The 17,633-nt window shown below is 41.6% G+C and overlaps 1 protein-coding gene across 3 annotated transcripts in view; it reads left to right on the forward strand.

Moving 5' to 3' along the window:
* The window catches only part of LOC118416041 (protein DENND6A-like), a 75,228-nt gene that overhangs the window by 37,224 nt on the left and 20,371 nt on the right, over positions 1 to 17,633 (forward strand). For all 3 annotated transcript variants that reach the window (XM_035821089.1, XM_035821088.1, XM_035821087.1), the window contains exons 13-14: positions 12,947 to 13,011; positions 14,551 to 14,640. In XM_035821089.1, the coding sequence (XP_035676982.1) occupies positions 12,947 to 13,011; positions 14,551 to 14,640 (155 nt within the window). The remainder of the gene's footprint in view (positions 1 to 12,946; positions 13,012 to 14,550; positions 14,641 to 17,633) is intronic.

The following is a 17,633-nucleotide window of genomic DNA, read 5'->3' on the forward strand; positions in this document are numbered from 1 at the left end:
ATGCGGAAGCGTGACATGCATTTGGTATGCGGAAGCGTGAACTACATTAACCATATTTTTCTCTGTACTAATAATACTATGTACAAACATACTGTTGAAGATGATCTACACTTTTTATTATCATGTCCCTCGTTTATATTGAGGAAAGACAGAAGATTATGGACGTAATTACCTTGTATATTGTGCATCCTATAATCCGTCTTCTTATGGACCGAACCAGTTAGATAATGTCACATAGTTTTCTACATTATTGTTATGGTTAACGTTATCTTCTTTATGAAAAATCAGGAGAAACCAGACTGATGTGTATGGCAGAAGAAAAGCGGATCCTGCGAAAAGAACTCTACAACAGACCTTAGTCAGCTTACAGATGTACCCTATGTGGCAGAGAATGTAATGCTCGTATAGGACTGTTTAGCCACAGTCGACGCTGTAGGGCTGATATCAATTAGGATTTTGCCATGGTCAATATTGACCGAATGAGGCCATATATAGATTGAAGCCGTCAGTTGCAGTAGCAATTTAAGTCCTTAATTTCTAATGCTTTAAATCTCTCTATTATTGTAATGGGAAGTTCTTGATACAAGTCTTAAAGTTTTGTACGTGTACTGTTTTAGATCTTGTTTGCACGTGTTGCAATCGATTGAAGGATCGATCGACTGACAATTCGGACTATGACCTCCCAAAGATAATGTCATAATAAGACAATTGTCTGTGTAATAGTATCAGAAGTTCAGAATATTTTCGCACCTCCTTAAGGCCACTTTTGCCCCCCCCCCCCTAAGGAACCAACCCTGCACAAACCAGATCCCCCCCCCTCAAGCTCACCATATACACCCCGGGGCGGGTCAGTAACATTAAAATGCGTCGCCTATGTCCCTGTCTTTTTTAGACACCTTTACTTGTTTGCAATTTGTTGTAGCTCTCTCTTCAAAACTTCCCTCCTGTCGAAAATGGCACAAGTAATTTGAAATAAGCACAAAATTCCTGCTTTACATGCAGCCAATCACATTGCAGCAAACCAAACAACACCATCTAGCGACCCACTTCAAAACTGCAGTACTTCGCCATGCAGGATTCAAGATGGCGGCGTATTGCCGAGCGCTAAAGTTTCTTCCTTCGAGGCCACATAAATGCATCTCAAACTCGGAAAAATGGATTGAATACCCGCGCACAAGAAAGAAAAAATGTTGTTCACCCCATGATTATTTTTTCTGAGTGCTGATTCTTCATTTATAGAGTGAAAATTTACGAGAATAATTGAGGACATTTCTACTCGAGCTCCGTATACATTGTGTATGTACCCGATAGACCTCGTGGTAACATTTGATTTTTTTTCATAGGAACGGATATGCATTTATTGTAGGCTAATCTAATTTGATTTGTGGCTATTTTCCCCTTCCGTGACCATAGTAAGATCGTGTCTAAAATGACTAGTATTTTCTTGAAATTGTCCAGACTTCTGTGTCCAAAAAATGGTTCAGCCAAAAAATAATCTAGGGTCGGCATGTTTTTCTACGGTCGGTCGGGAAACAGGAAAGACAACATTTTTCTTATGCTGTCAGTGTTCCTCTTGGCTGATCATGATTGGCTGCTGCCTTAGATTTATGTCCCACAAAACTTCAGACTGCCCGAAGCCAGCGGATTCTCAAAAAAGCTGCGATTTGCCAAGACCATGCACTGTGAGAGTTTGTGTCATATTGAATAATCATGGTCAGTTTTACCTCAATACGAACAGATCCCAGGTGATTCTCGCTATCAATTATTTTTTGTCACAGTGCTCTAATTTAATTCATATCTTCGCCCAAATCCATTGCAGCTTTGAGAGTTGTAACTGTAGTGAAGTTGTAATTGGATGTTTATTTATGTGGTGAGCATGTGCGGTCACTGAACTTAGATGCAAGATACAAGATACAAGATAACTTTATTGGAGGTCACAGTGTACCACTGAATTAAAACCAATTTACACTCATATTAAAAACATTTCAAATTGCCAGCAAGTATAACACTCGTTCTCATTGAAATGTCGAAAATGGCATTTTTTTGGTCGAAAAATGAATCTGCTTTATTTTCAGTGAAAACTACCTGGTTGTTTAGGAAAATTCCTCTTTTAACCATAGCCAAAAAATGGCAACTTATTATTTTCGGTCCCATTGGTAATGCATTACAGGGCAGGTAACAAACGTTACCGGTAACGTTTGTTACAACAGTAGACTTTACCCTGTTTTCTTCGAAAGGACTCACCTTATTGACTACATCATTTAGGTATAAGTGGACGTCCCTAGGAACATTTTAAAAGTGGGAAGCTTTTTTACACCAGGTCAAATAGAAAGCTTAGACAGCCTCGAACAATGGTAACGTTTGTTACAGTCATTCTGTACAACATTTTGTTAAGCAAGGTGGGATACAAATGACAGTCAACAACCCTTTCTTGTTTCTTTAGAAAGCAGGAAAAACTCTACAGCGTCACGAAAACGGTCATTTGTAGTCTTATACGTGGATAATATAACCATGGCAACCATCGTACTCATGGTGGTAACGTTTGTTACAGAATCTGGCGACAGGCATAAACCACCTCACACAGCCTCCAAGATCAGTGACAGTAGCGATCTGACGTGATCGGTCAGAGGGCCTAGTCAGCTGGTTTCACCTACCGAACAATCATTCTGGGAACTGAATTGTTACATTTTTGACTACTATTTGAATTCTTCGTTTCTTCTCAGGCGACAGCCATTTTTTAGGGGTTGAAATCTCACCCGAGGCTGTAATAACCTTCAAAGCCATGAACCAATATGAATGTTGTTGTGCATCTTTTGTAAAACATTACAGGGGTTGTGGAAAAATGAAGGAACAAGTGATTTTGTCTACAATTTGCTCCATATCAATGCGTAAAGTCAGGCGACAGCATTTCGACATTAAAATGAGAACAAGCCATAAGTGGTATAGCCTAAATGTTTAAAACAGTAAGACAGACATTATCTAAAATCGACATGTATCCTGTAAACATATTTACAACTAGAAAGGCCGACATTTGCTTGAGAGCAAATACAGCATATTTCAGCCATCTCCCTCATGCAACAATAGGCCTTGAGGTCGTTGACCCCTTTGGCCATTGGAAAATGACCCAAAAAATTCCCAAATATATCATTTTAAAGTGTTCCATGCCACAAATTATACAGGGGTCATTTGGATAAATATCTAGAGCACCTGACTTTACCAAATTTAGGGTCATCTGGTTGTAAAACGAGGGAACTGGAGCAAAAAAATGTCAAATTTTTGTCCAAAAATGGCCATAAAATCGCAATATTAAGCATTATGTTGTACTGTATGGAAAAACTGTTATTGAATTCATGCGCACATAATTGAAGGGCACTTTTATACCAAATTTCAGGTCATTCGATTGTAAAACGAGGGTACAGGAGGCAAAAATGTGCTTTTTTTGTCAAAACATGGCCAAAAATCTCAAAATTAAGCATTTTGTTGTACCGTATGCCAAAACTGTTATTAAACCTGGGTGGGCATATGATCAGGGCACCTCTGTACCAAATTTCATGTCATTCGGCTGTAGTACCAGGGTACTGGAGCCCAAAATATACATAAAAATTGACAAAAACCTCAATAAAATCATTTTAAAGCCAGATATGAAAAAAATGAAAAAAACCCTGAGGGTATTGGCTTACTCTACCTTTGTGCCAAATTTCAAGTCAATCGGTTCAAAAACGGCGAAGTTGATTCGATTTGAAGATTTGACAGGAGAAAAAAACATTACGAATACAATATATTTCACCATACCTATGGTATGGCTGAAATATAATAACAACTGTACAATATATCACTGACCATACTAATTGATAAGACGTGTCAGGTATGGAATACAGGACTTAGGATAATGATTGATGTTAGCTTTCTGGCAGTACAGTTTGTGGCTATTGCGAGTCGACCTGCCTGTGATCTGTACCCTAGATGGCGACAACCAGTCTCTTCAGTTCAGTTCAGTTCATCCTCATATAAGGTGCCATTAACAATGTCTGACCAAGCGTTTCTATCTAGCATGGCGACTAGCAAGTTGTAGTCCTTTAAACCAACCTCCTCCTCCAAAACTTTCAGTCGTCCCCTTTTTCTCTTTGCGTCAGGTTCCCAGAGGAGAACTAGTCTCTAACTCAGAGTTCATCAGGGATCGGGCAAACTTTAGGCACAGCTGTTCGCGTCTGGTAGCAAGTGAAGTCAGTCCAAGGTGTTCCAGTGCATGCGGGTACCCGATGTAGTCCGTGCCCATGATGGTACGGCACGCCCTTTTCTGTAGCCGTTCTAGTTGGTCAGACTGGCGCTGGGTCAGGCCGGAGTTCCAGACAGGAACAGCGTACTCCAATATCGGCCTGATGTAGCCAATATACAAATGTAGATAGCTGTCAAATCACATTGGGGCAGATTAAACTTTTTCAACCGTTTCAAGGGGAAATGTTTTCTGCCCGCTTTCGCTGTCATGTTGTTGACCTGTATGTTCCATCGGAGATTGCTCTGAATGTGGAGACCAAGCACTTTCAGACTAGGGACCACAGCCAAGTCTGTATCGTTGATCAGGAGAAGGGAGGAGGATTCCTGGCGAATGTCACGTGTTTCCATTAAGTTCATGTCATCGACATATTTCCAGACAGGGCTGGTAACCTCACTTGCAGCATCGTCGATGAGAGCTAAGAGCAGAATGGGACCAAGGAGAGTCCCCTGAGTCACTCCACACGACCGAGTTTCCCAGTTGGAGAGTGACTGACAGTACCGTACACATTGTCTCCTATCAGAGATGAAACTGCACAACCACGGCACTAACTCCGGTCTCAAGCCCTTCATCAGCAGTTTACTGATAACACTGTTGTGATGAACCCTGTCAAAGGCATTGGAGAAATAGGTGGCTACGACAGTGCTGGTAGATGAGGGTGTTCCAGCTCCTTAAAACAGCTTGTTGACCAAATCTACCAAAGCGTGGACCGTCAAGCCACCTTTAGGGTTCCCAAATTGTCTTGGTCGAAAGTGATATCATTGTGTATCCACTTAGAGACGAAAAATTCAGCAATCTTAGCAAAGATTAATGCTTGCATTGTTCTTGAACATTTTGCCATATGTTTCAGTGTTCTGGAATGACAGTTTTATAACATCAGATTATTGCTAGCTTTTCATACTGCATTACAACCATACATGTATAGGTATGTATGTTTTACATTTTACAGACCCTTGGCCTTATGCTACATGTCTACAAACTATAATATAGAATCACTTTAACTTATTAATTCTAGCAGTCCACAGCCGTCTGTTCCTAGCTTGTCCCATACTTCGCAGCTGTGCGTGAGGGTTGAACAGACAGAGGATTTGTACAGACATAATTTCATTGTGTGCGGAAGTCTGTGATCCCTCCATATATGGTGCAGGGAACTGAAGCGGGATTGTGCTATGTCCATTCTATATTTCACATCTGCTTTTTGGTCACCTTCACACTGCATGCGGCTTCCAAGGTAGTCAAATGTGTGGACATTCTCTAGTTGTTGGCCCTGTAGGACGACGTTGTCACGTTCTTTCTCCTTCGCGAGTCTCTTCTGGCGCTGTACTTCCTTGTCTGCCAGGCTACCGGCGCGTGACTGAATGATGTAAGCACCAGCAACTCCGATGGATGGCTAGGCCCCTTTTGGTGGAGAAGTCTCTAGTGCACTCTGGGCAGCTGTGTTTAAGGTTCAGAGCAGCTATCTCAGCCATCCAGCAGCCCTGCGTCGTCAGCGTACTCCAGGCAACTGATGGTTACCTGGTGGGGAGGGCTGCCTACCGTTACCCCAGAGTCGGGATTGTCATGTAGTGCAAATATGGGATAAAGGCAACGGGAGAAAAGATGTCTCCTTGCAGAACCCCTCGCGAGATCTTAAAAGGTTCTGAGAGCACTTGGTTGCCGTTAGGGTTTGTCATACAAACGCATCCACTGGCTACATGTATAGGTATCCGCTACATCTATCATCCTGCCAACTAAGTAGGTTGTAGTTTTGCATGTGAGCTGCTGCAGTTGAAATCTGTGGATCTCTGCCTTTGGTATCTTGCATAACTTTTTAACAAGTTCTGCAGATGACTGTGGGACGTTCAGAACTTTTTACATGTTCAGCAGAAGATTGCAGGACGTTTTTCTAAAGATTGTCTGACGTTTCGCAGAAGATTATGTGACGTTCTGGGCCAGGAAGATGAGGGACGTCTTGTGCAGCTTGTGGCATGTTTGCTGTTGACACTCACTGTTGACACACATACAAATATAAATTTATGTACTTATTATATATTGGTGGCAAATTAATTGTGAGATTCACAGTTACATGTACAAAGTTTTTTTTACAAACACTACAGGTAAAATACATCAATCAACTTATACACATTTGTTGCCAACTTACAACATGATAAAATACAATATATTATTAATAATAATTACGCAGCAATGTTAAATAAAAGTCATTTACTGCTGTTCAAGAGCTTGACAATATCGCGGTATTGGACTTTGGGCATATCGTTTTGTGCATGCTGGTATGGTGTCGATTTTGTTTTTTGTCTTGTTTCCCTCCCCGTGACTTCACCTCTGGTGCGTGGTAGCCAAGTGTAGTACACGTCATGACTTGGCCAGCTTCTTTCCAAACTCCAGGCACAGGTCCTCCCTCCTCTCATAGAGGCTCTGTAACTTCAGTGCTTTGCAAGACTGCTCATATGAAAGGGTATGGCCTAGGATGATCCTACTTGCCCGTCGTTGGATTCTTTCGATCTTCTTGTGTTGTGTGTTCGTAAGGCCAGGGTGCCAAACAGGGGCAGTGTATTCCAAAACGGGACGAATGAAGCAGGTGTATACAGTCACTAGGTCGTCCACGGGTAGGTTAAACTGTCGGAGTCGGCAAAGAAGGTACAGTCTCTGACCTCCTTTCTTTGTTATGTCCAAAACGTGGGTGCCCCACACTAGGTCTCCTTGGAACCCCACTCCTAGGCACTTGGCGACACTTTGGGCCCTCTTCCTATTATGTCTGGACAGTAACCTCTATAAGCAACCCGACTTTGGCAACGCCTCACAACCACCTTTGGATTTTGCAGAGTTTAAAGAGTGTGTACTTTAATCAAGAAAATTACATTATATTTGGAAACTGGATAAGATACGGAGATTACTTCTGGACGTTTCAACTGACTTCTATATATATATCACTGGTCTTCAGCACCACTAAAATGAACTGGCATCATTTTGGTGAATTTACTCTTTAAAGTAGTACATCTGAAATCATATGCAAATACTCATGGGATGTTATCCTGTATGTTGTAAAAAATGCAGGAAAATTAGTCTTTCGCGTGGGAAGAAATTGTTGTGTTTTCAGCCATGAAAAAATTTGGGTCAGTAGATAAGCACCCCCGTTAAACTCCACCTCCGGTTATGCCGGGACACCTCCAGTTATGCCGCATCCACCTCCGGTTTTGCCGGGACACCTCCGGTTTTGCCGGGACACCTCTGGTTATGCCGCATCCACCTCCGGTTATGCCGGGACACCTCCGGTTATGGCATCAACAGTTTGGTACGACAGAAGTCAGAAAATCGCCCATACCAACAAAACAGAGAAACCTGATGTCATCCTTTGCCTCCATTTCGTTGGCTAGCACCTTTTTCCGAGTGTTTGCCAAGTTTGGCGGTCCAAGACCCGGTAGTTCTCGCTAACACCCCTGACCTCCCGTCACGATACTGACCCGGAAGTAGTGTTGGAGCGCGCGCTTATTTCGAAATTCTCGGCACCGGGGGCCATGTGGTTATAATTTGTGACTGAACAGCGGCCCCAAGTACTCGCTAGGATTCCTGACAGAATTTGGAATTATCCATGAATATTCAGGTAACTGCTATAATGTTGTAAGACGACGTCGCTGAGAAGAGATACAGACAAGCCTTGTCACAGGAGAAACCGGAGGTGTCCCTGCCTAAACAAGGGTGTACATTAACGCCGGTGTCCTTGTGATTATATAGTTTTGCCTGTATTGAGTTTGCGTTCTTATAGCTAGGTGTACAAAGGCTATTTTAACTTATGAATTCATCTATGCCACACTTTACAGCAGGCTCTTCCTAGCCCATTCTTTTTTTTAGCGTGCATTCCCACTTGCGAAAGAGATTCTAAACTTTTCTCTGTTTGTAGAGACGATTTATCTAATCATTTTTTACTCTGTGACAGGAGGGTAACGTCCGGCGACAGAGTATTGTTTCTGACGATGTAACGCGCGTTCGCATCTGTATCTGTATGTTCCCTTTGCCACATGAGTAGTTTGGCATGTCCTCTGCACGACGTTGCGCCATGATGCACTTTTTTTCGCAGCAGCTGTTTTTATTATCGATGTAATAATTTCAGAAATCACCCCTATTTCCTTAGTATTATGGAACAGCTAACCAATAGGCCATGTGGTTTGGTAATTGGCTTGATGCATGTATGGGGTTATGTGTTCTCTAACGTAGGACATCTGTCGGTGCAGAGGAATCCCTAACAAGATGTTAGGCTTTGTGTCCTGGTAAGCAATCAGTGATATAAGGGCTTCAGTTTCTTTTTTGCGTGATAATGCACTATATCTTCGCGGTAGCTTTTCTTCTAATCGATGTAATAATTTCAGAAATCACCCCTACGTCCTTAGAAGTCGAGATTTGCATTATTTCCGCGGGTTAGGCCTTGTGGTACACATGTAGTAGATAATGCCAAGCAGATGTTACAGGATTCTCGAAATTCTCTAATCGTTTTGTGGCAAATTGTGCACGTCGTCACAGGCAACGTTTTACAATGGTGTGCGTCTCAGGCATCCATATGTGAAACTTTGTGATTGTTTTCATTTTGTGTCGTTCTTTTGAGACGCTGATTTTGCTGCTGATGCATACAGGATTGTGCTTTAAAGTTGGCAGCTTTCAAGTACGTTTTTTTTGTATAAGTCAATGCGATATCGATATTATCTGTATGCGATATAAACGCCACACCACAGAAAACAACACAATCGACATAAACCATAATTACGTCAAAGAGTATGTTACCCACGATTACTTGTTTTTCATGTGATGTTATGCAAGTATTGTGACTATAGTCTCTGCATGTTGCAGTTGTGCCTTTAATATCATTCCTTCTACATGATAAAGCTGATATGCACCTTACAACTTTCTGTTGCTCTCAGTGTGCTACAGTGTGTCAATAGACATAGAACCATTTGAGAGCAGGCTATTGACAGCCGGCAGCCCGTCATGCCAGCCAATAAGAGCTTGTCACCAGACTTTCCCGCCATTATTCGCCAGTTTCTGGTCCGTCTCTCGTCCAAGCCAACATAGCGCTGAATATGGGCGCTGAATTTTCTACTTGGGCCAAGTTCAGTGCAGCGCTTGAAGCGTTCCAGGAAGCCAACCATGTTGAGTGAGCATAGTGACTTATTAGACAGTGGTAAATGAGAATGGCAAGCTGCAGACAACGTTGACAAGTCTATAGGGCAGAGGAACATGTCTACAGCGCAGCAAAATTTGGATGTGTCAATCATTGCAAACCACGATGTTTATCATTGCTAAAGCCAATGGATTAACATCACATGCAGCTATATATTGTTGTTAAGTTCAGGATGATAGTGAGCCAATATCAATAGACATGATTTTTAGACTTACTTGAAGCCTTTGTTGTAGTAAAAATGATTTATCACCAAATATGTGGAATAGTGGAAGCCAGTCAATTGCACATCGGATTGGTCAATTCGGTCAATTGCACGGAAGCACAAAATCCCAAACCGGCTCCTATCACTCCTATCACTTCGCTTATCTGCACGACGAAAAGTCACCAATGACGGGAGATTGCATGAAAATTTGTCAAACATCGTCGACAAATTGACTGAAAATGCGTGCTAAATATCGTCAAACACGGTACAAATAAGCCGATAACTGTTAATATGCTACGTGAGATGAAACTATCTCAGTAATTTTGAATGCAGATGTTATAGCCTCTCTGAGGCCTTTTTAGTCTTTTTTCGGCTCGTAATACACTTTTGCTGGCCATTTCTTTTTGTACTTTTTGTTAAGAATTGCTTAATAACTAGGAAAAAAATCTATATGGATATGCAAAACCATTTTAGTAGAAAATATATAAATCTATATGGATATGCAAAACCATTTTAGTAGAAAATATATAGAGGGGCCAATGTGGTGCTGTCCGTGTTTTAAGAAGTTTTTGTTGTCATATCAATTGTGGGAAAGATATTATGATATATGTAGAAATGACATTCTTTGCAAAATACTGTCCAGTTGTAATCAGGTAGACAGGATGTCTTAAGATGTCCACTTCCAGCCATTAACTGTTCTATGAACTATCTCATTGTATGTTAGGCACCTCTTACGCACCCGGTGCCTCTGAAACCGCACCATCAGTGAGCTGTCTGATCAATAGAAAGGCATCAGGACAGTTCGGCACATGGACACTTCGATCCGGATATTTCGGTCCCAAGTTCAGGACACTTCGACCTCAGGTTCAGGACTGATTTCGGGCCCGGGTCCAGGCCTCGATAGTTATCTACCACGTGGCCCGAGTCGGCTGAATAACGTATAGTCTTAGGGCGTATAATTTTACAGTATCATATACTGTTCTCCTGTCTATTCGAGGAAATCGCAATTAGTTTGGCCCTGTTACTTATGTGTACATACATGCTATACAATGTACAAATTGATCAAAAAGTTTTGTGGAATAATGATAAAATGTTAAACATTAAGTCTTGAACCATAGCAAACACACTAACCTACCACATTTACATCTGACACAGCAAAGAAGCTCGCCCGTAAAATCAAACCAATTTTTTCGTTGTCGGTCATGGTCGGTAACGATCAGCCAGAGACGGGACGCTCGGAACTAATGCTGGCAGGTACCGGGCATCTCCGAATGCTTTCCAATATAGCAACCCGGTAGTTGAACATTAAAAAAATTATTTGTAACAAGTCGCGTTGTGGTGTACTTTAATAGAAATCATCATCATGACAACATTACTTGACGCTTGGACTAGCTATTTCTTCATTTTTGTTTTTTGTTTAATTTGCACAAGGCAGTACATTGAATTTGAGTTGACTCTGAGTTTTGTTGTCAATTTGACAATCATCCACACCATGGCAAAATGCAATGATTACTATCACAAGGACACCCCCGTTAATGTCCACCTCCGGTTATGCCGGGACATCCCCTGTGACAAGGCTTGTCTGTATCTCTTCTCAGCGACGTCGTCTTACAACATTATAGCAGTTACCTGAATATTCATGGATAATTCCAAATTCTGTCAGGAATCCTAGCGAGTACTTGGGACCGCCGTTCAGTCACAAATTATAACCACATGGCCCCCGGTGCCAAGAATTTCGAAATAAGCGCGCGCTTCAACACTACTTCCGGGTCAGCATCGTGATGGGAGGTCAGGGGTGTTAGCGAGAACTACCGGGTCTTGGACCGCCAAACTTGGCAAACACTCGGAAAAAGGTGCTAGCCAACGAAATGGAGGCAAAGGATGACATCAGGTTTCTCTGTTTTGTTGGTATGGGCGATTTTCTGACTTCTGTCGTACCAAACTGTTGATGCCATAACCGGAGGTGTCCCGGCATAACCGGAGGTGGATGCGGCATAACCAGAGGTGTCCCGGCAAAACCGGAGGTGTCCCGGCAAAACCGGAGGTGGAGTTTAACGGGGGTGATAAGGTTATTTTTTAAATTTTTTAAAAAGACTTAAGTCCGAACTCTGGTGATACGGTTTAACAAAGTAAAATAGAAATGCAGGGGGAAACTTATATTTTCCATGGCAAACTTTGATTTTATACGTATTGATTACAAATCTGTGGATGCATTTAACATCCATTACATGTATCATATTACCGCCACTAATCATAATACCGCCATATGAATAAGCAAAGAATTTAAGGAGATCTACTTGTTCAGCAACAGTAATTTCAAAGGTATGCACACTTCAGACATCCACTCGTTCAACACATTTTTAGAAAGGTTTTGATAATGATGAATATTCGAAGACAACAAGGTCAAAAGTTTTCAGTTCCTTTTCGTGGCAGGCAAGCTTGTCGTGGCATGAACACACTGTCACATTCATCGCCAGATTTGTAGATAATAATCACACGTACTCATGGCACAAGACGAGCATGATTCAACAGCAATCTTGAATTTCTGTTCGTGACCTACAGCTCGTGTAAAGAACCGTTGCATTATAGCCCGGATCTACGGCTGAATGGGCAAAAGTGGTTGTGACGGACAACTAATTAAATGAAAATTCTTGGCTGTATACATCCGTTTTCTTATGATTTTTTGTGTGCTCATGCAGATTTTTGTTTTGTGCAATTACAGTAATTAATAACAGGAAAAGAAGGAACAATAGAGGATGTATAAAGGTATATAGCGGCACTTAATTGTGCTCCTTCCTGTTGTCATGTGGAACCCCCTCCCAATCATGTGCCAGTTCTCTGTGCAATTCCGCGCTGTGTTACAATTACAGTACAGTTTAGCAGGACAAGAGAGACAAAAATTGAAAAAAGATACACAGAAGAAAATTGCAAACTTAAGGTAACATGTGACCGGAGAAAATGATACGTTGATCATTTGTCAAATTATTACGACTAGAGAAATTGCAGTAGATATGTTGGTATTATGGTAATGGATGTTATTCTTCATAAGATAGGACAAGCATTTTTTTCACTTGAATACAAGGCTGAATAGGAATAGGGAGATTCCAGTTCGAAACTGTGACTCCACTGCCCACCCAAAAAAGGCTAGGGTCGGCAGGTTGTTCTACGGTAGACGCAACAGGAAACGCAACAGTTTTTGCCAGGAATTAAGGTACATACATTGTACATGTACAAGTGTTGGTACTTGGTATGGTAATGTGCAACAAACTGTATTAACACAGATGTATGAATTTTTGCCTAGGTGTATACACTACCTACAAGCCCTTCTTGAACAAGGACAAAAACATCCTGAAAAGATTGCAAAAGGTAGGTCTTTCATGATCACTATCATAAAATCATGAACATTAAACCAACGTAAACATTTCTGCATTTGCAGTACATACTTATGACCTGTGTATTTAGAGGTTATTTATTTATTAATTAAAAATTAAGATCCTCCAAATACAGTGGAAGGTATGGTGGAACAGGTGTTTCTTGTTAGAAGACATCTTTTCAATTCAAGTCCGCCATACCAAAGTTAAACTTGTATTATCATTAGTATGATGAAATGTGAACATGTTATTCAATCAAAGGAAAGGACTTTTGCACAGACATTGTATATGACTTGGGTGGAAAAGGCTACCATTTGATGATGCTAATCACCTCCATGAAAATGAAGGGCATAAATTATGTGTATGTGTATGAGGTGCGTATCACTATAATAATGTTTTGTGCAATTTTGATGATGTATTTTGGTACATGGGTAGGAGTCATTGGCCCAACAGCACTGCACGTAAAGGTGAATTTCCAGAAGTATCAAGACCTTGAAACACCAGTGAAATTTACTGTGTCTTGGTTGTACATTACTTTCTGGGCTTGAGGTGTACTGTCTACGCTTTTTGATAAACTGATCATCCTTGCTTCTAGTGAAGTGTCGATTTGTCAACATTTTCAGGATTAGAAGTGTTGGTGTGTTTTCTCTGCAAATTTTCGCCTTCTAGGCAGTTGTTAACACGAAAATCGTAAATGTTAAAACAATCGTAGGGCGTTGGGTTCTCCACCGAAAACAGCGATGTTTTTGTAGCAAAATATATGGACCATTGCAGTGTACAAAATACTTTTCTGAGCTAGGTTGCACAGTTTGCAACCTGGGGCAAAAAACTAGTTGCACAACTGAATTTCAAGTTGCACCACCTACAATTCACTAATTTCTAAAAAAAAGATACAATCATGGTTGACTGATATGAAATGGGGCTGCCTCTGTCCATTTATTTTTTCTATTAGTAAATTGAGAACAAAATCGAGTTCTGAGACTCAAAATCTAAGTTGCACCCTGTGCAACCTGAGTTTAGAAGTAAGTTGCACCAAGCAAAAAGTGGTTGCAATGTGCAAGTGCATGTTTTGCACGCTGCCATTGTCTTGAGTGTCACCCATTCACATTGTCAAGTTTTGACAGACAATGCCGGCTGGGAAAATGACGCTGCTCAATCTCAAGCTCGACTCCAAAAAGCTACGGATTTTCATGAATGTTAGCTAAATAATCTAGAAAATTTGGAAATAAACGCCCTAAGTTTTGGAAACGTTTCTATACTCTCTACTCTTCTCTACGTTTCTCATGTGCAAATGTACAGATTCGTGGAATTGAACACTTTGAAATCATGGTGTCTGTCCTATCATGGACTTGGTCCTATCTTGTTGTTTTTACCTTGTTCTTTTCATAAGAAGACCACATGTCTAAAAAGACCACTTTACACTGGTCCCTAGGGTGGTCTTGTTATACAAGTTTCACTGTATACATGTAACATAGGAAAATCTTTATTGAACTGACCTTGTAAGACATTGTTCAATCCCCAATCTGTTCCGTAGGGTATAGCCAGTAGAAGACCAAATGAAGTGCAGACGGCCATGTTGAAGAGGTATCTGCTGGAGCTCACTCAGAGCTTTATGATTCCACTGGTGAGTCAGAGAGCAACCGTGATAGGGAGAAATCCTGAAGCTTCAAAGGATAAAATCTAACTTTTCTGTGTTTATGACATCAATGATGCCAAAGTACAACATTTTTGTGATTCCATTCCATTCTGATAGAACTATATTCATTGAACATGGACATTTGCACTAAAATAAACCCTTCTGGTGTTGTTGAACATCAGCCCTCAACGATCATTCTTCCAGCTCTTGAATCCTGCCACAGGGTAATCATAATGGAATTAAATTATTACTTGGACTATATCACGTTGACCATAGCAGCCTATTCAGATCCTGCCACCGTGGCTTCCAAAATTTTTAATTATGGGAGGCAATTATTAAGGAAAATGTTGTAGTATCTTGCAATTGTAATATTGTGATATTAATTACATGAATTTGCCCAAGTGCATCAGTCTCTGGTACACTCTGAATGGCCTGATCTTGGAATAGCTGTATATAATTATGTACAAGTCATTCATGTTGCTTTGATCTATGGCCCCGTTTATGCTAAGCTTGCCAAATCGGATTTCAAGCTGAAACCACAGAAGATTGAGACCCCATTCACACTCAGAAAAACATTTATTCGAATAAAAAAAATTCTATCCGATCCAAAATTGCATTCACACTCGTCTTCGGCAATCTGATTAGTGCGCCCTCAGTCTTATCAGAATGAAACATTAGGTTGAGGTCAAAGAGTAGCGTCATTTCTTACAGCTCAAAATGGCGGGAATCCACCAACTTTTGATGCTGTTGTTCCTCTGGAGAATGTTCTGTAGTCGTAGAAGGGAACACAATCGACGGTCTTTGATCACGAGAAGGTTTCACCGACAAGGTCTTCTGCATATTGGGCTAGCTGTAGTACAGCTCAGATGTACGCCACCAGAGCGGCAGACAGAACGATCTGGGAGTGGGAGCGAAGCCATGATTGGTGGAACAACGTGTGCTTTAAACATTTTCAGAGTCGGACTGGCAGAAAAACTTCTAATTGAGCAAAGTCACCTTTGATAACTTGCATCCTATCCACTTAAAGTGAATCCTATCCACTTGCGCATTCACACTGCCGAATCGTACGAATCAAGACTCCCCGCGGCGCAATTTTATCCACTTCCCGGAGTTCTATCTACCTCCCCGAGGTGGATTGCGAGGGATTCGAATCCATGAAATCGGCAGGCGCGGTGGCGAGCAGCAGCAAGTTTGGAGAGCTCAGAGATTTTCCGGAATTTTAACGTATTTCTCACTAGTTTACCTTTATTTTCCTTGCCAGTTCACAATATAAATAGTGCTTTAACATTTTGAGGACCTGTAATACCGGTGAATAGTCAATTATTTGTATATTTGAAAGAAATTCCGGACAGTTTTGAACCTAACGCTAACAGGGTGGGAGGGCGGTATTGCGTGGTATGTACAGTAATTTAGGGAGAGGGAACCTTACCGATTTCGTCGTACGTCGACTTTTGGAACGGCACACGATTGCGTAGTTTACCTGGGAAGTTTAATCACTTATATATTTCGTACAGATATTTATTTTTCACCTTGTAATACGCTAGTTTTCGTGGCATTTGTCAAACATCTTGTCCCGACTAATTTGCATGTGAATCACATACAGAGTGGGAGGGCGAACAAGCAGATTTTTTGACCTGAACTTACTTTTATAGCCTATTTGGTGATTTGATTACAAAATACAACAGTTGGAATTGATATTTGTTGTTTGGTCTGTATCACAGTTGTTGAATTTGCGTGGTTTATCGGCGACGCATCGGGTTTCGACCGGCGGTAGCTAGACCCATGTAACAGCACAATTTACAGGTTTGCGATAGCAGAACCTGTTTGGAATTCACTATTATTGGTAACTGTGTTTCTCTGGATACTGAGTGGAACAGGGGCGGTGATTGGAAGTCACGCTGGTAACTAACAGGAGAGCGGTGACTTAGGGAGTCACGCTGGTAACTAACAGGAGAGCGGTGACTTAGGGAGTCACGCTGGTAACTAACAGGAGAGCGGTGACTTAGGGAGTCACGCTGGTAACTAACAGCAGAGCGGTGACTTAGGGAGTCACGCTGGTAACTAACAGCAGAGCGGTGACTTAGGGAGTCACGCTGGTAACTAACAGGAGAGCGGTGACTTAGGGAGTCACGCTGGTAACTAACAGGAGAGCGGTGACTTAGGGAGTCACGCTGGTAACTAACAGGAGAGCGGTGACTTAGGGAGTCACACTGGTAACTAACAAGAGAGCGGTGACTTAGGGAGTCACGCTGGTAACTAACAGGAGAGCGGTGTCTTGGAGGCCCGCTGGTAGGAATAGAAAACAGGATGGAACTCCATTGCACATGCATATTCCTGGCCCTTTGTCTAATGCTCAGCAAAGCCGAACCAGGATCACAGCCAGACACTAAACATGAGATAAATGAAGGAAATGTCACATGTACTTTCAGATCTGACTGTACTTCTGACTGGGCCACGTTTGCCTTCATGATTAAGCACAGTGGGCTCAATGGGACTTATTTCAGCCGCCACAAATTACTGATGCACAATAATAGTACTAAGCTGTCAATGATTCTAATACTGCTTTTAAGTGGAGATGTTGAGATGAACCCAGGACCTAGACCACCTAAGTATCCTTGTGGGAGCTGTAACAAGGCTGTACAGAACACCCAGGCTGCCATATGTTGTGATGACTGCAATAGATGGTATCACAAAGATTGCATTGGGCTATGTTCCCAGGTATACACTGTATTAGAAACCCACAAATCATACTCATGGATATGCTGTGACTGCGGCATACCAAACTTTGCATCAGACATGTTCGACATCACTGATGACAGCTTCCATTCAGTAAATTCATTTGATACGCTGAACTCAAGTTTACCAGGTGACACACCGGCAGCAACATCCACCCCACTTAGATCAAAGCAGGGGAAAACTCACACTAGAGGTAATGGCCACAAAAAGAACAGGGCTAAACTCCTGCTGGTAAACTGCCAGAG

This window comes from Branchiostoma floridae, chromosome 5 (assembly GCF_000003815.2).
Source record: "Branchiostoma floridae strain S238N-H82 chromosome 5, Bfl_VNyyK, whole genome shotgun sequence".
In the NCBI taxonomy this organism is placed as follows: Eukaryota; Metazoa; Chordata; class Leptocardii; order Amphioxiformes; family Branchiostomatidae; genus Branchiostoma; species Branchiostoma floridae.